At 29.1% G+C, this 20,386-nt stretch overlaps 1 protein-coding gene across 1 annotated transcript; it reads right to left on the bottom strand.

The window, feature by feature from the left end:
* Window positions 1-15,819: 15,819 nt before the first annotated feature.
* LOC112720336 (probable glutathione peroxidase 5) lies at window positions 15,820-17,768 on the bottom strand. The gene is made up of 6 exons (XM_025771245.3): window positions 17,573-17,768; window positions 17,297-17,373; window positions 17,145-17,206; window positions 16,907-17,025; window positions 16,642-16,812; window positions 15,820-16,078 (listed from the first exon to the last, which is right to left on the bottom strand). The coding sequence occupies exons 1-6, from the start codon at window positions 17,630-17,632 to the stop codon at window positions 16,034-16,036; spliced, it is 534 nt and encodes a 177-aa protein (XP_025627030.1). The 5' UTR covers window positions 17,633-17,768; the 3' UTR covers window positions 15,820-16,033.
* Between the last annotated feature and the right edge of the window lie 2,618 nt (window positions 17,769-20,386).

The raw sequence follows: 20,386 nt of genomic DNA, 5'->3' as shown, positions 1-20,386 counted from the left end.
ATAAAACCTTGTTAGTATTGATTATCTTACTAGTACTACCACCCCCAAAACTTATACTTAATTTCCATAAGGTACAATAATACAACAATACAATTTCATCACTACTACTTATCTTAAAGTATATGGTTAGTAATCACCAATTGGAACCCCAAATTCAGCTTCACCACAAATTGAAGAATTCTAAATCAATAGATCCACCTCTACATCTTGATCTAAATTTCTAAGAAAATAAAGTTATAGATATTCTAAAATATGTACTCTTTTCTTGGTCCAAATTTAACCGATGTGGGACTTGACATTCCGCGAACAGAGCCGGCGAGATTGGGAGAGTTTAGTCATGCCAACACAAGAGCAAGACAGTGCATCTCCAAATTATGTAAAGCCTTGTCCTTTGTTGCCTAACTTGTTTGGAACACCTTTCCCATGAACGAATCTTTGAGCTTCTAACAGAGTATACATTAGCTGCCATTGTTTGAATTGTTGGTTATGTGAAGAAAATGAGAGAAGTTGAATGAATGAATGAATGAGTGAAGAAGCTATAATGTATGTATGGTATGAATAATAATTGTACTAGGGCAATGTATTTATAATAGTGGGAACTAAGAAGAGAGTTGAAGATATGATATGATGAATAAAGGAAGAAAATTTGTGGTGTGTGAGATTGTTGTTGTGGGGCCCAAATGGTTTGGAGAAATTGGACATGTCCCATTGTCCACCTAAGATGACAAAGTCACAGGCATGAAGGTTGTCCCCTTTGCCAAACACGCCTTTGAGAGTGACTTGTCATCCACTACTACTGATTAAGGGCCTTACCCTTGTTTCCTCCACCATTCTTAATGCTATCCATTTTTTATGCCTATTTTTCTATTTTTATACATCTTTATCTTCCATTTTCTATTCTCTTCATTTGTTAAGTAATCTTAATATGTATTATTCAAGCCCAATATGCTCTGTGCACAAAAAAAACAGTAATTAAATCAGTTATCAATATAAAATACATATTATAATACGAAATATATATAAATACATAGTTGTTAATTTTTATGTATATATAATATTTTTTATTAGTAGTTAAGATATACAAATGACAATAATAAACTATATATGATTATAAATTAGTATTAGATCTTAATTTGTTTAATAATTGAATTTCTTTATTACAAGTTTATTAAAAATTTTATATCGCTAGAGAGTATGAATGTATGATCATAATAGTCTTTAGAAATGTTAAGTGACTTTTACTTTTTAAACTAAGTTTTAGGGTTATATATATTAAACCCTGAGTCCACTCAATTTTTAAAATGAGGTAAAAAAAATATATAATAAAGTCTTCAACAGAAATCAACCAAATTCTAACAAAGTTTATCACTCTCTAATAACACATTTTTTTTATAATATTTCTCCCCCCCCCCCCTTTTTTTTTTTTCTTTTTCTAATATGACTAGACCGATACACAAAGGACGTCTTAACTAAAAATAAATAGCTCAATAATAAAGTGATGATAATGTATAATAGTATACATTGTTTAAAATTATCATAAGTTGGTTGCTAATAAAGACATATCCTAATGGAGTAATGGTAGTTATGCAAAAAGGTCTAATCATATTGGTGATTAGTTATAGACCAAATAAAATAATAGTAAACCAAAAGTTTGATGAATGAACTAAATAATAATCATTATCATATAATAATATAAGAGTTTAATTTTTATATATTGATAATGTAAAATATTTTATACAATCGTAGAATTATATTTGTTTTTTTAAATGATTATTCATACAATCAATATAATAAATAATTATTTCTACTTATTTAATATTATATCATTAGATATATGTATAAAATTATTTTATTTTAAGAGTGTATCAAAATTAAATTCATAATATAATCCGAAAAACAAATTCTAAATGGAGCTATAGCTTCAATAACATGTGGCATTTTTTAGGGAGAAAGTGGGTTTCTAGTTTCTAGTTTCTACTATGATGAAAGTTCAAGAATGAAGTTATGGTTTGACATAAATCACATGACAAAACTTCCAATATTATTCTGATTGGAAGAAAGCTGACTCATGTACACGATGCTCGGAGATTTTGGACATTTCCCTTTGTCATGTTACATAAATTCCTTTCCACACCTACAAGACACTAAAATGACCTAAAACTCCATATGACGTTTCAATTCCTTTTATTTCTTTAATTAAAAAAAAACACAAATTTAAACAATAATGTGATCAACAGACTATTAACCTAATAGACATACTATTAACCTAATATGTAAAATTAAATAATAACAAATGTTAGGTTAGTCAAGATAGTAAATACTTTAATTCAAACTAAAAAAATCTTAAGTTATATATATATATATATATATATATATATATATATATATATATATATATATATATATATATATATATATATATATATATGTATATATATGGTTATACAAATGACATTTCAAGAATATAAATTTGTGTACTATAATTTTTTCAATCCTTGTTATATATAGATAGTGTATTAATAGGCCGATAATAATAAAAAATTTAAAATTATTCAAATGTTTTATTTTATAAATATATATAATAAATAATATTTTAAAAAGATAATTCTGATATTAATTTATTTTTATATATTTTTTTTATATAATAGAAGATAGATGATACGATATGATATAATAATAGATAGATAATAGATTATACACTACAACAAAAACGCCATTTAGCGGCGGTTCCTGGAGTCGTTTAGCGGCGGTTTTGAATCGCCGCGAAACATTTCGCGGCGGTTTTCTGAAACGCCGGAAGATAGGGCGCGGCAAAACGGATAGCGGTGGTTTTAGTCAACCGCTGGAATAACCGCCGCTAAACATCTATCAACTTTGCGGCGGTTTGCAACCGCCGCTAAATAACAAATAAACGAAAACAACATTTATTTTGCGGCGGTTCTAAACCGCCGCCAAATTTTAGTATTTCCGTTCATAGTTATTAGAATCGGACCGGACCGTCCGGTGGTCCAACTAACTCAATCGTTAAACCCGCACTTCCACCATTAGACCCACAACGTGTGGATCACTGTAGAATATTAACTTTGCAAAGCCTTCCACAAACGAAGAAGGTAGGGCTTGAACTTGAAACCTGGAGAAAAGAAAAGCTTTAACAATGTCATGCTACCACCAAGCCAAATGTCTCTTCGATGTATATAGCGCTAATAATTATATATATCATATGAACACATTTAATTGCCACATAGATTTTTGTTGTATACTTTATATATCTGATCATTGTTATTATAGGCACCTTATATATTGGGTAAAATTCACAATTAAATCAAATGGAGGACTAAATTATTAAGATTTAGAATTTAGTCTTTAATATTTAAAATTAGTAAAATATTTGTCAAAAATATTATATTTTGTTGGTCAGTTAGCATTATTGAATCTATTAACCATAATAATATGTAGATAATTGATTGGTTTTCATATAAAAATATTTTTATTCTATTTAGTATTTAATTTTGATAAAACATTATTTTATTTTAAATTTAGTTATTATGAATTCTTATATCTAAGAATACAAGCTAAGATTGTTATTTAAAAAAAATTTAAATTTTTTATTTTAATAAATGCCCAACAAATTATTAAAATAAAAAAATGATAATTTAAAATTATAATTTTTGTAAAATTATAACGTTTTGAATTTTTAATGACTTGTAGAAAATATTTTTAATTATTATTTTTAATATTTTATAGAAGATATATATAATTATTATTTTTAAAAAATGTTTGATTTTTAATTAGTCCAGAATATGATTTTATTTTCTTCTTTTACATCCATATTTGAATGCAAATTTAAATGCCAATAAAGTAAATAAAAAACTCTTATTGGTAAATTTGTTCACATGAGTTAACATATATAGCTTATTTAACTTGTGAAATTTTTATTTATGTAAAACGAATGTAGAAAAAGTGTTACAAGTTTAAGTAACAATGATTTAAACATATATAGTTTAAGATAGTAGTATTTACTTAACTAGATTATACCTAAATGATTATTACTAAAGAAAACATTGCAATATGTGGTAATACGCATTTTGCGACGGTTTAAAAGTAACCGCCGCAAAATGCCTAACAAGAAGTCACCGGCGGACATATCGTGGCGGTTTTCGAAAAGAAGCCACGAAATACAAACCTGACCAGCAATATAGCGGCGGTTTGAAGAAAACCGCCGCGAAATGTTAACCTTACAGCAATATAGCGGCGGTTTTAGCAAAACCGTCGCTAAATGTCGTCCGGATTGCAGCCCCAACCTTTAACCGCCGCTATATGTGCCGCGATTTGTCTTTTCGCGGCACATTTACAAAACCGCCGCAAAATAACCGTCGCTATCTTAAGGATTTGTTGTAGTGATAGATATGTTGGTTAATAGAAGCTACATCTATGGCTAGATCATTCTATTGCCATTAGATTATTTTTTTGTAATTCCACTACTCTAACAAAATTTCTTTAATTATTTAATTACCATTAAATTTTATTGGTATAAATAGACACTGAGTTTGTGATAATTAAATAATTAATATCATACATACATTTGTGTATAACACTAGCACGTAGACTTGGACAAAACTATCTAGTAGATTTGTATAGGACAATACACATGCATCCAAAAATAATCTTCTGTCTATTTATTCGACATATTTTCTCCACATACACATAACATATCTCTTTATAACTTTACGAAAAATTTTGAACCTCTCATATTCAAAATGAACATGACAAAATCGTATATTCATATTATATATCAATCTCCCATATATATATAGAGAATGTTTATCATCATTTTAACTTTGTATTTTCTGAAAACAAAAATAAATAAACTATATTATAAACATGTTCAATGATAAAATCATTAAAGATAACTTCAAAAAAACTTCTTTTTTTTTTAAAAAAAATCCCATCAATTAGGAAGATAAGTTTGAGGGTCAAATGAATGTGTGGAGTGAAAATTAAGTTATGGCTACAGATTCAATTGATCGAAACATTGATGAATTGATGATGTTGAGAAGACAGAAAACACAAGATGCTTTTCCACAACAAACACAATGATTCAATGCAAATGAAACAACTAACTTTGAAGGTTCAAAGGGGTTGCCCCCCAATGGAAGCCATAGTCACGTGCTGTGTGATATAAGTGCATAACAATTTCCTTATCATGCTCATCGACGTGACATGCCCACCCTTTATCTCTGCCGGCACACCCATCGTCAACAAACTCAAACTTATAAAGAAGTAAATAATCCACATCAATTTCTCCATCAATAACATTCGATTAATTAATGTTGTTGTTACTAGAGTTTGAAGAAGTTTCATGGTAAAAACCTAAATATAAAGTATGGATATTTTGCTGAGTTATGGTGTTTGCGTGTCAGATATATTTCGGACACTATATTTATTGATACTTGTCTGATACGCGTGTTTGTTATGTTTAACTGTGTCTTAATAATAAAAAATAAAAAAAATTCGCTGGATACACTTAAACACATCTAAATACCATCGTGTATGTGTCAACGTGTCTTTTCTTATTGTTAACATGTATTTTTGAAATAAATTTAAAAATAATATATATTATTATTTATTAAAATAAAAAATATTTTAAATACTTTATATAATTAAAATAAGACATTAAAAATAATTAAAAAATTAATTTATATTTTAATATTAATAAAATATTAAAATATCATTACGATTTATCTAAAAAATACTTGATATATATATATATATATATATATATATATATATATATATGCAATTTATCTAAAAAATATTAAAATATCATTACGATTTATCTAAAAAATACTTCATATATATATATATATATATATATATATATATATATATATATATATATATATATATATATATATCCTACGAAAAGTTAAAAGTTTTAAGTATCTTGGGTACATCATACAGGATAATAGAGAGATTGAACAGGATGTAAATCATAGGATCCAAGCAGGTTGGTCAAAATGGCAGAGTGCATCTGATTTTATTTGCGACAAAAAAGTGCCTCTAAAACTTAAAGGTAAATTCTATCACACCGCTATAAGACCGGCTATGCTGTATGGTACGGAGTGTTGGGCGGCTAAAGGGGAGCACGAACATAAGTTGAGTGTGGTAGAGATGAAGATGTTGAGATAGATGAGTGGTCATACGCGATTGGATAAAATAAGGAACGAAGATATAAGGGAGAGAGTTGGAGTAGCACCAATTGTGGAAAAAATGGTTGAATCGCGTTTCAGGTGGTTTGGACATGTGAGAAGAAGACCGATAGAACATCCAGTCAGGAGGGTGGATGGGATGGAAGATGGATAAAGGGCGAAAGGCAGAGAAAGACCTAAGAAGACCATCTATGAAGTGGTCAAACGAGATCTACATGTAAACAGTCTCTTTGTAGACATGATACATGACAGAACACAATAGCATCGTTTGATTCATGTAACTGATCCCACTTAATGGGACAAGACTTTATTATTATTTTTGTTGTTGTATATGCATATCCTCGTGTCTTATAAAATTTTAAAATTCGTGTGTCAACGTATTTCATGTCGTATTATGTTCGTACCAATGTTCTTGTATCATAGATAAAGACCCTTTAACAAATTAAAAAGAAACATTATTTCTTTATTTCTTTATTTATTTTTCTTCCATGCCATTTATTATTAAGGTAAATTTTGCCGGAAGTACTTGTAAGATGTAGAAGTCTGCTCCTAAAAGGTTCTTACTGTGAGAAATTATTGGGGTAGTAATTTTTAGTATTTTTAGTTATTATTAGATTATTATAAATATTAATTATATTTAATAAATAAATTTTATTAATTTATTGTTGGATGATAGGATGAGATTTGTTTCGAGATTTACTTAAAATCGGATAGTGGTTGGGTTTGTTTGTGAGGTTCAAGCGTTAGAGGAGGGTGGTCTTTGATTTGGTTTACGTCTGAAATTGATGTCCGCATTGTTGTCAAACTCGCGAGTTAACTCGTAAACTCGTACGAGTTTACGAGTTTAGGTAGTGGAATCGAGTTAATTCAGACACAAACTCGTTTCTGGGTAGACTCGGGTAGACTCGGATAAACTCGATCAAACTCGCGAGTTTATTCACGAGTCAGCGAGTTTGATTTTGGTTGGGTTTTTTGCCAAAACGGCCCGTTTTGGGCAAAAAAAAAAAAAAGAAAGGCAGCAAGGGAGAAATCCACTAACCCAGCTAACCCAAAACCCCCTTTGCTCGCACTCACTCTCTTCTCTTCTCCAAGCTCTCTTCTTCTTCGCGTTTCGTCGTCAACAGTCCATCCCTCGCCGCCGTCTGTTCCCGATCCCTCGCTGTCGTTCGCCGTTCCCCAAACCACTGTTCTCTCGCTCTTGTTCTCTCATTCAGCTCGACACACTCTCACTCTCTCGCTCCCTGTTCTGCATCGAAGAACGCGGATTCGTGGAGTACATCAGTCAACACAACACAGCGACACCAGTGTCAGCCATGCTTCTGTCGGTCATTGTGGAGCACAGTTCCATCGGTCGTCGTGGATCACAGCATAGCAACGCACCAACGCCAGTGTCAGCTACTCAGCTGAGCCTACTTCATTCTGCCATCTCAGCCTTCAGGTATGTTTAAAAATAAATTTGTTACTGAATTGAATCAATTGATGCATTTGGTAGTTGTTACTTGTTAGTGTGAGTTTAATCTGTAATTTTAGTAGTTGAACAAATTTAAATAATTTTGTTATAATGGTATGATTTTTGCCGTTTTGATTTTGAAATTAACTTTTTAAATTTTTTTAGTCTGAATTCTTGTGTGATGAATGACGAAATATGGATTAATGAATTTGAATATATGATAGTTACATATTTGTTAATGAATGATGAAATATGGATTACTGAATAAGCTCTGGTGTTAGATACTTGGACAGTTAGACTGTTAGTTACTTAGATGTTTTTTTGTTAATGAATCTGAATATCTGAAATACCGAAACTCTGATATGATAGTTTAGTTTAGTTTATTGAAAACTGAAATCTGAATTTTGAAAATCTGAAATGTTAGTTTAGTTTAGTTTAGTTTAGTTTATTGAAATCTGAAATTTGAATTTAGGAAATCTGAAATGTTAGTTTAGTTTAGTTTAGTTTATTGATTGCTGAAATCTGAATTTATAAAATCTGAGATGTTAGTTTAGTTTAGTTTATTGAAATTTGACTTCTGAATTTAGGAAATATGAAATGTTAGTTTAGTTTAGTTTAGCTTAGTTTAGTTTATTGAAATTTGAAACTCTGCATAACGTTGCTAAATTAATTATTTGGTTTGTTGATTTGTTGATTTAGGGACAAAAATACAAAATGTCTTAAACAAATTATGTTTCTGATGGAGATGGTGAAGATGATGATGTTGATGCCATAGAAGATGAAGATATTGGAGGATTTCAGTTTTAGACTTTTACTTTATTAGAACATTTAATTGTGCTTTGTTATTTTCTTTTGTTTTTCGGTTGTGTTATATGAAGCTTTGATTGTGTGATTGTGTGTTTTATGTTCAACTAGATGCATATTTGTGAAGGATTTGAATGTGTCCTCTAGAGTACTTGTTATAATTGTAGTATTATGTTAATTTATTATGTGTTTTGATGTTAAAATTGTTAAGTTTGAATGCCTATATTTGAGTAAATATATATATTATACATGATATATATATTTTTTTATAAAAAATTTATAACATGTAAACTCGTACGAGTCTACGAGTCGAGTTTAGGTCAGCTCCACGAGTTTACTTAGACTCGCGAGTTTGACAACCTTGGCTGTCCGAGTTGTGTATGTGAACAAATGGAGGATGATACTTACAAAGATACTCCGATGTCTAAGTTAGTAAGGGATTAAATAGGTTTTAAATGTATTGGACCTAGTTTTATTTAAGTGCTTCAATGTATTTATAAGTGATAGACTAATAACTACCGTTGAGATAGTTTCACTTCTGACGATAAATAATTGCTCTTTTATCTTGAAATTGTTAAAATCTCTTTTTTAAAAGTGGGTGAAAAATTTTAGAGATTAATTATTTATTTAAGTCTGTTAACTTATGTTAAATCCGACCTCTTTAAAAGAATCAGTCAAATAATGAAGACTAAACCTTTAGTTTAAACCTTTTTATCATAGTTAAACCTAGCCATAACAATGAACCAGAATATGAACACATTCTAACTAAATAAATAGCATTTTCCTACTAATTAGTAGACTATAACATCCCTATAGAATTTCCATATGTGCGTTTATATTAGTAAGTGGAAACTGCTCATTACTTTAGTGTATGTCCACTATTTCTATAATTTTTTGTGAATTGTATACAATTATTGTTTTTACTTTAATAGAAGTCTTGATTGTAAATAATGATGAAAGCTCGTGCAGTTTGTTTTCGGATAAAGTTAATAATTAAAAATTATTAAATAATTTAATAAATTTAATTAAATTATTATCTAATAATATTTAATTATTAATTTCGTTCAACACAATTACAGGTGTACATGATATCACATCAAAAGAAATAAATGAAAACGTGGCATATATATATAACTTGATTATTTTGTTTAGTCGACGTAAATATATAGGGTATTATTTCATGGTCTTTGTAATTTTTTATTTTTTATTTTTTAATTTCTGTTCAATATTATGTATTTGTTATCTACTGTATCATTTTAGTATATATATCTTTAAAATACTTATAGTCTTTTATAAATTATTGCTTCTTACAGCATAACTATTTTAAGAATATTTTATTGGTCCTATAAATATCCTAATTAAACAATCTTAGTTAAAAAGAGGCTAAAATCGTATTATATTAATCAAAATTCAGAGATCACCAAAAGATTTTGTGTAAAAAATAAAAAAGTAAACGGAAGAAAAGACCAAAATTACGTGAACCATTTTTATAAGAATTAATAACATATATAAACCACTAATAAGATCGATAACCATGAAAGTCTCTTCTACATTAGTTTATGTCAAAATTAATAGAAATTTAAACATGGAATGAAATTATCAAATAATTTAGATAATGAATATAAAAAATATAAAAAATCTAATAATAAAAATTAGATGCCAACCTCAAAAAAAGTGATTGTGGAAGATATTAAAAAAAATCTAATAATAAAAACCTAATAAATCAATGACTAATCTGTCGCAAATCTAAACTTTGTTTAAGGATTTATTGCTGGCTAATGGGTTATTGCATGCACATGGCGGGATTCAAATTTTCGGCACTTGCTAAAACGGACGAATGAGCTGACTACTCGACTAACCCAAATTGGTTGTTATTACCCTCCTTTTATTGAAGAAAGAGTTGAATTAATTAGTTATTCAATAACAAGTAAAAAAAATAGTAGTAATAGATACTTTCTATTTGATGATAGAAACAAAAAAAACACTCTTTCAAATGATGGATTAATAAAAATTCACCTATTCCAATAACAAAAAAAATTCTGACTTATATTAAGAGCGAAATTGACTAAAGAAATGAGTCATAATTATTATGGAGAATTCACATGGTCAAACATGTAGTTATTCTAGTTACTATCGCCTGTAACGTAGGTTTAGCAGTTTTAGAATCATCAATAATTAAGAACCCGTGGATCTATTTGCAAATCCTTTGAAAATATTGTCAGAATGATAATTTTTTTTGAATTTTAAATATTTCGTACAGTACCCAATAAGTTAGTGGGCTTTTTTTAATGGTTTCGATACCCGCGGAATTATTAACAGTACCCTTTTGGAGAATGTTAATAAATTTCAAAATCCATTTCGTCGTCCAGTATCAACAACTATTTTTTTATTGGTACTGCAGTAGTTTTTTGGTTGGGTGTTAGAGCAACATTATGTATTGAGAAATTCTTAACTTTAGATCTCTTTTAAATTGGTTCACTTGTGAATTAAAATCTCATATATATTGGGTATCTAGGGAGATTTTACTTTGAAAGGACTAATCCCTAGATACATCTTTCAACTTACTTTTAGTATGTAGATTTGTTGAGTTAAGAAATTAACTAAATTAATTAGTGATGACAAACATTATTTTTGGGCAAAATAAATAATTAGTGTTAAGTGTTAATAAGTATATATTGCTAATCATTTATTTCATATTGCAGGCCAACAAAATCTCAAGCTGCCCAAATGGTATGAAAATGATATAGCAAGGCTGATGGATAAGAAATCAAGCACAGCCCAAGAGAATCAAAGCCAAAGGATCCAATAGGCCAAACGGGTGGCTTAATGAAAACCGGATCTAAGCCCGTATCCATCCCACAAAGCTTCTCATACAAGATTGAAGCTTTCATTCCCTCTCACTTGCTCTCACCACAGCAACGTACACTTCTCTAATCAAGTCAAATCATATCATCAGAAAAGTAAGAGAGAGAAAAAGTTTCATCCATAAGCTAGTGACCAAAGAAGCAAGAGAGAGAGAGAGTGAAGCTTGAAGCACAGAAGCTAAAACAGTAACTCCAAGCTAAATCAAGCTTAAGAAAGGTAATCCATCTCATCTTGCATGCATCAGATCTTCATCCCTTCTTCCCAACTCTCTGCACTATCCAAAAATGGCATTCAAGAAAAAGTTGATCTCTGTTCTTCACTGCTACAAATCCACGGTCACAAGAGATTCTTGGGGACCAAGTTGTATCTCTATGGTTCAGATTTGGTTGACCATTGGAAGACAATTTCGGTTACTCCTTCTTGACTTTTGGACAAGTTGGAGAAGTCAGAAGCAAAGTTTCCATTGTGAGGATTAATGGGAAAAAGTGAGACAGTGGGTTAGTGAAGCTCAAGGCTCAAGGTGTTGACCTTGGAAGCAGAACCAAGCAACATGCAAGGAGATAAAAGAAGCTTGCTGCTCATTCAGAAAGTAAGGAGAGAAAACCAGTGAATAGAGGCTTTGTTCTAAGAGAGCTCTTTGAAGAAGTTCAACTAACTGGATAGTGTAACCTAATCAAAGGTGCATTCCACCAGTATGAAGAATGAAATCAGATGCTTACTAATCTGGTTTTTCGCATAGCACAGAGGCTGTTGATGAAGTCAATCTCCTTCATGTTTTACTGATTGTAATGTTCTTTTCAATGTTTATCATTCTGTAATTTCTAGTGAGAAAAGGCATTGTGAGAAAACTCAAGTAAAAGCCATTAGTGGAAAAAAGTTGAGTGAAACACTTGAGAGAAAAGTCTAGAGTTATTTTCTGATTTCTTTAGGTGTGATTATGTCTTGTATCTTGTACCTGTAAGGTATCCCTTCCTTAGTTGGGTTAGCACTAAGAGGTATAGTTAGGTATTAGCATAGCCAATGTCAAGTTAGGTTAGAACTTGAGTGTGAAAGGATTGGGTCAATCCTGTGTTATTGGTGTATGTAATACTGTTAACTATAGTAAAATTCTTCCATAGTTGTGGAGGAGACTGGAGGTAGGTTGCATAGCACAAGGCAACCGAACCAGGATACTTGCTGGTGTTAGCTTTTCTCTTCTCTGCTGTGTTCTGTTTTATCATTTTCATGAGACAAAAATAAATTGTCTCATAAATTTCCGCTACTCAGATCAAACAGAATCAAAATAGCAAAGGTGTTTCAAAAGGGTAACAACAGCAACTTAAAAGGAAGGCATAGATTCAACACCCCTTCTCTAAGCCTACCACAACCTTCAAGATTTTTTCTAAATTTTTTTAAAGATAAAGATTCAAATTTCATTTTTTATCTTTTTTTATCTTTTTTATAAATAGACCTTTCTTTCTCTTTGTCTCAAGTCCATAGCTCTTTTCAATTGAAAGATACCTTATATTGATAATACACATTCCAATTGATCGAGTCTAATTCTAATAATTTTGTTTCGAAGCAAAGATATCTACGGGGCGATTTGTCCTATTTAGATATTCATAAAAACAAAATTTATCAAATCAAATCAAAACATTCGTTTATTTTGTTTGATATGCAGTAAATTTAAATTCATATGACATGACCTAATTAAATAAATAAGAATTTTTGTCTTTTATTACAAAAGCATTAGTTTTTTTAACTAATTTCTTTTTTTTTTACATTAAACAGATATCTATGTTGGACAAAATTTTGAAAAAAGTGTTATAATATTCAAAGTTTTACTTTAGGTAGAAAGATAAAAAAAAAAGAAATAAAAAAATGACTAATTAATCAAATAAAAGAACTATTTGTTTTACAGAACAGAAGATATGTCTTTCACATGACTTGTAGCAATAAAAAAACTATATAAGTTGCATGATCATTCCAAAGAAACGCACCTTAAGATAAAAAAAAATCTAAAAAACTCTTTGAAAAAAGAGAAGTTTTTGTACAGCATTGAAAGCTTATTCATTAGGGCAATCAAATTTCTACGAAAAATGCAAAAAAAATATATAAAAAATACAGGAAAATTGGAACTCCTGTTCTTCTTTAGATCTACTTGTTTCACTCCGATAGTATCATAAAATAAATGCATTTTAATACTATTAAGTTAAGTGAAATAAAAAAGATGAAATCCGTATTAGACCACTTCACTTATTTTAGTGGATCTTACGAAGTCCAGTCTCTGCATTGAATTTCATCAAATACTAACAAGTCTGAATAGGTACCAGTTAAGTTATGCAATTTTTGTTATTTCATTCGTTATACGAAAGAGTAGGTCGAAAAACTATATAATATATATAATACAAGTATATATGTAAGAAAATGGACTCAATTTTGTTTTATGGAGTTACACAACTATCTATTGTAAAAAACTCATTTCTTATTTGTAAATGCTCAATATCTAAGTAGGCTTTCTTAAATTGATTGTGTTTTCTAGGTCATCTCAGACCTTAATATTTTTGTCCAATCAAGACTTTTTAACATACATTTACATATTAAATTAAAGGATTTACTTATTACTAATGGAATTTAACCCCTAATTTTCTTTAGATTTACTTGTTTTATTCCGATAGTATCATAAATCGAGTCAATGCATAGAAAATGAATATCCTTTTATCGAGCATAATGATGCGAATCGAGTTTTAATGAGTTTAAATATGCAATGTTAAGCTGTTTCGCTTTTTTGGTCCGAAAAATGCATTGTGAAAACGGAATTGGTGTTATTTTTTTCTTTTTATTCCAAATACCTCATTATTATTATTATTGTTATTATTATTATTATTATTATTGTGATAATACCTTGTTATATAATTGAGTTGATGTGGAAATATTATAGTGCAAGTCATATATAAAGGTGATGATTACTGATCAGATTGAAGGACCTAGGCCCACATGAGTTTGACTGTTGGTCCAAAACTAGACATAGTGGGCTTTTATTGGGCCCAGCCCAATGAGTTATCTGGTTATATGAATTACACGTGTGCCTGCGTTTGATGACTTGTCTATCATGTGGGACCCAGCCCACGTGCATTAACTCTTGTGATTTTGTACCTATGACTATTACTATTATTTTATTATATACCGACTTCTACTACAGAAACAATAAAATAAAAAATTGAAAATTAAAAGCGTTCATGCAAAACCAAAACTATTTTATTTCAAGTAATGGGAGAAACAATTAAGTATAATAATTCATGTAGAATACATGAATAATCATGATTGGATAATAGAGTAACAAATTTTATACTATATATTATTATATTTAAAGTAAATCTTGAAAATATTTGCACCAAAACAAAATCTTATGCAAATTTGAAGCCAAGATATTGATCAATCAAGATATACTTGTCATTAATAAATAATTATTTATTTTCATTCTTATGATGCTAATATTTGAACTTGTTACGTCCTTAAAAATTTGGTATGATAAGTTACAAGCTAAATAAAATTTGTTTTTATTTTTGAAGATTTTTTGTGCTTAAAAGTAGCTATCATGCCTTTTATTTTTGGAGCAACAAGCATTCATTGATATCCTTGTCTTAATAGAAATTGAAGTAAAAAAGAAAAAGAAAGAAGAGATAAGATGTTTGTGGTTGAAGTGTGTGACTATGTACCCTACATGCCGGATCAAACTTCAACGGTTGTATGCTGAAGTTTCAACTTTGATCACTTCCAATATTATTATTGTATCAAAAAAGATTGTCTTCATTGAACACTAAGATTGATAGATAGCTATGAAAAAACACCATTTCCTTTAGACACAACAAAGCAAAACAAAAATAATTGAGTGCACTAATTCATGTAACCATGATGCTGTCCATGCCTTCATTCAAATTGGTCTTAGATATCTAAGGAAAATTTGTGAGGGATTATGATGCCACATTGCCACTATAAGAAATATCATGAGACATTATTTGATCATAAAGTAAGTTACGATCATGATTTTTTGTTAATGTGGTAAGTGTGAAAAGTAGATATAAAATTAGTCTCACATTGAAAAAAACAAAAAAAAAATAAGTAATTTATAAAATGAGAGACCCTTAATTAATTATCTTAAGATTTTTAGTTAGACATAATATTTTCTCATAGGTATTAAAAAGAAAAAACAGACATAAAAAAGATATTAGGGAAGAAAAAAGTTCCTAAAATGTTCACCATGTCAAGTTATTTTTAATTTTGTTAACCTAACAATATATAATTATATATTTAATCTATACAAAGCTAATTTATACATTGATTCCATAAAAAAAAAAAATTAAAAGTTGACTATTTTTTATCCATGGAAATAAACTACTGTATGTTCTTGATAGCAAGGACATAAATACATACATAATTTTATATGAAATTATTTTACATTGACACTGAACAAATTAAATCCATAAATAAAAAAATAAACAAGATAAACCATAATGAAATTGATGATTATTTTCCATGGAATAATCAACAAGTTCAAATAATACCCAGCTTTTCTTTGATGGGAATTATTAATTAATAAATTAAGGACATAATTTTGATTCATTATCAAATTAAACAGATACAGAAACATGGAAGACAACATATTTATCTAAAACATTAGGATGTCTTCATTATCATCACTGCCAGTTATTTGCATTTGAAGTAACTAGAAACCTTTTGGAACCAACCCCAATGCCTTCTGAATGTCCATCTGTCAAGTAAGAAAAACAACTTATGTAAATTATTTTCACATGGTAATTTACATATATAATATATGATTTTGTTAGTACAAAATTTCATCTAATCATAAGCTTCTTCATATAGATTTTTTGATACAGTACGCAATTGTATCAAATACTTTGGTTAATATATAGTCATTTGTAATTAAGTTTAGTAAAGTTTTTAAATTCATAAAAAAATAAAAAATAAAAAATAAAAAACTCCTACAATATTACCATGTAATCATATGTAAACATACATTTATATCCTATATAGTTACGTGTATGCATATTTTCCCATAAATATGCTAACAAATATCAATATTCAATTCTAATATATAAGATAACAAAAAATATATATCTATACAAAAAATCAACTATTATATATTTATATGTAAATATATGTATAAATGTGTTATTTTATACATATTTAATATATATTTTATATTTTAATATATAATTTATACAAGTGATTGATTTAGTTGGTAATATTTTGTATATAATTAATAAAATAATATAATATAATATATAAGATAATGAGAGGAAATATATATACTTCAAGGGCAAGTGGTGGGGTGGTAGGGCTATAACGCCTGAGAACTTGGCCATCTTCATCAACTAAGAACTTTGTGAAATTCCATTTAATTCTTGATGATCCCATGCTTCCTGTTTTCTGTGATTTCAAGAATTTATATATTGGTTCTGTCTCTGCTCCATTCACACGCACCTACACATACATATAATTAATTCAATTCTTAATCAATAGGCTTATTGTTATAAGATTAATTATATTGTATTATTAAGGCTATTATGTTACATACCTTGCCTAAAATGGGAAAAGTAGCCTTATATCTTTCACAAGCAAAGGCTTCAGCTTCCTGACTGGTTCCAGGCTCTTTATTCAAAAATTGATTGCATGGAAATGCCAATATCTCAAAACCTAACACATTATTTATTTAACAAATAAAATTTTTTCATCAGTAATTTTTCTCTCTTTTTTTCCTACACTAATTAATAATATAATTTGGTTGAAAAATGTATTATTGGTAACATAAATACCTTTGTCCTTGTATCTACTATGAAGCTGAGTTAATTGGGTATAATTTGCATTACCCAATGCACTGTTTTAAAAAAAAGAAACGAGTTAACTGCAAATAATAATGATAATGATAATAATAACAACAAATTTGTTATAAGGAAAAGAGAATAACCATTTTGATGCAACATTAACTATAAGAAGAACTTTTCCTTTGAAGACCTTCAGGTTCATTTCTCTGCCCTTGGAATCCTGTGTGAAACAACACAAATATTAACTCTCTTAACAAATTTCCCACATAATTTTTTTTATTGCAATAATTTCTAATTTCTAATTAATATAATTATTAGCAATTATAACAATGATAAAAGGGCATGTTAACATGCAAAATAATGATAATCCCATTATTTCAACTGAGACATTGAGATTAAAAACATTATACTATAACAACCTTCACTGTGAATTCATGGATTGATCTTGCTGTGACTTGTTGTGATTGGGAACCACCCATTATTTCTCTTTACCTTTTTCTTCAAGATGCAAATAACAATTTTCCTTAGCCTTGATTTCAATGCCAAAACTTTGTTCTTTCTCTTATTTATTTATTTATTTAATCTCAACTCTTCAATGTGATTCAATGATTTGGCTGCACAGCTTTTGAATCCGTTTGATTAAACTAATAAAACCAAACAACTATACAAATTTTTTTTTTTTTGGTTCTTAGTGTAATCGTTTTCTTACACGATTACAACTAAGATGTTTCTTCGTTATTGAAAGCATGTTTGTTTAAGTAATTTTCCTTGTTAAGTCACACCCTGGAATCATAACGTGGTTCTCTTGACCTTTTTAATTTTAGCTTTTTTATTGTTAAATTTTGTTAAGAATTCTAAAAAAATCTATTTATTGATTTTAACGTGTTTCTATTTATGTTATGTGCTGATTAGTGACTATTATAGGCAAACAACGTGTGCAATGAACCAATTTATAGAAGCATAGATGAAGAGGATGTAAATTACTCAACTAAAAAAAGAAAAGAAATGTATAGGAAAAATAGGAGACCGAAGTAATTTCAACAATTCTTGTGATTAGTTAAAATTTTTTAAATAATTAATTTATGTTTGGAGCATTAACTTGAAATAATCAATTTTGTATGACTTGTATGAAAATGTTGCTTTTGTATAATAAATTACTAGAAAGGTCTAAAACGGTTTATTACTTTATTTATATTATTTAATACATAAAATAGTTGGCATTGATAAAAGTACCATAATATAGCCTTTCTTTTTCCATTATCAAGACCATTATAACTTCTGCTTAATATGATATCATTTGTTAGTTCTTTACTCCCCCTTCAGGTAGCTAAACTAAAATATCTTCAAAAGTTGTTTATAATCATAAGCTCTTGTACTTTCTAAATTAGTAAATTACATTGGAAAACATAGTACTTTTAACCGTCTCATTCTTCTTCTAACTATCACACGTTTTCTTGAACATTATAAAATATGACAAAGAAGGTACCCTTAAGTTAAGGATAATTCAGTTGTTGTAATTAAGAATATTTTATATGAAATGGGATGGGCTGTAAAACCTTTTTTGTTTGGTAAAGCTGGGCTAACCAAAGTGATGGAACGGGCTGTTAAACCTTTTTTGTTTGGTAAAGTTGGGCTAATCAAAGAGATTAGTTATGTAGATGGGCCTTTTAAACCTTTTTTGTCTCTTTTTAATAAAAAACGTTAAAAAAAATAAGGAATGATAGTTGAATACACTATCCTAAAACTCAAATAGTGAAATGAGATTTAAAAAAATGAATGATTAAAATAGTTGTTTTTAATATTATACAGAAAAAAATGTAATATATTATTTTTTGACTTCAATAAACAATAAAATTAAAATGATTATTTAATATCTTAATAACTTAAAAAGGTGGAGAATAAAATTATGAATAATTTTCTTATTGATGTCATAGCAGTTGTCATTTTCATACGTTAAATTAATCATTTGAGATTTACTTGATATATGTTGGATCAATATTGTTACCTAGATTATTTCTTTATCAATAATAGGTTTACCATTGTAATTATTTTTTAGTGAGAGTACATAAAAAAAAGGAAAAGGTACATAGTATATAAGGTGTAATAACTCAACAAATATTTTCTAAGGGGAATTTTTCATTCTCTCCAACAATGAGAAGAACCTATCTCTCTCTCTCTCTTAATCCCTTCTGATTCATCAAACCATCAACATCACAGTTTGAATAGCCTAGGACATGAGATTTTCTTCATGATGCGGTGAGCGTGGAGAGCAACCAAGCTGTGAATAAAAAAAAAAAGTTGTGAATTGAGATCAATCCAATTTTGCCATTCTCTTTCTATCCCTAATTTTTCTTTCGACATTTTCTTTCCCCCATTCTTACCTCTTCCTTCAAACTCATCCAATAGAGTTTGATGAGAGGCTATTTCACAAGATTCCTTCTTGGTGAACATAGCTGTTCCGATCAACGAGTTGGAAGGAAGAAGATCTGAATCCCTATTACTCTGTGATTCATTGATTTCTCAAAATGGCAAACATGACAAACAGATCCTCCCATTGCAGAGGTCGTGGAGCTACATTGGCTTGCTCTCATTGCAACAAACAAGGCCACACGGAAGATGTATGCTATAAGAAGCATGGGTACTCCTCCCACTTCTACCAATGGCAGCAACATAACACAACCATCAATCACGTGATCACTGAGGGGCATGATGATATACTCAGTGACAAACAATTCCAGCTCAATTGTCTCCAAGAGAACATTGGAATATCAAGATCTGGATTCACTCCAGAGCAAAGATTTGCCTTGTTAGAGTTGATCAAAGACAAAAGTGTGCAGCAACAACCTCATAATGCAAATCAAATTTTGACTAATTCCATTCCCACTTCCACTACAGGTAAAACCATTGCATTACATTTTAATGCGAGAATTATGAGCATTATCACTCCAAAATCTGCACTATGGATCATTGATTCCGGTGCAACAGATCATGTGACTTTTGACTTAAAAGATTTTGCGAGTTTTCAAAATATTGATCCAATCAATGTGATATTGCCAAATGGAACCAAAACTGTTAGCACCATCATTGGCACAATCACATTTTCTAAAAATTTTTTTCTCAAAAATGTTTTATACATTCCTTCTTTTGATTTTAAATTGATATCTGTGTCAAAGTTAACCTCAAACTTACATTGTCAATTGTTAATCAATGATAAGTGTTGTGAGATACAAGAT

The sequence above is a fragment of the Arachis hypogaea genome, chromosome 2 (assembly GCF_003086295.3).
Source record: "Arachis hypogaea cultivar Tifrunner chromosome 2, arahy.Tifrunner.gnm2.J5K5, whole genome shotgun sequence".
In the NCBI taxonomy this organism is placed as follows: Eukaryota; Viridiplantae; Streptophyta; class Magnoliopsida; order Fabales; family Fabaceae; genus Arachis; species Arachis hypogaea.
The sequence above is the reverse complement of the archived record's forward strand: the minus strand, read 5'-3'. Positions and strand labels throughout refer to the sequence as shown.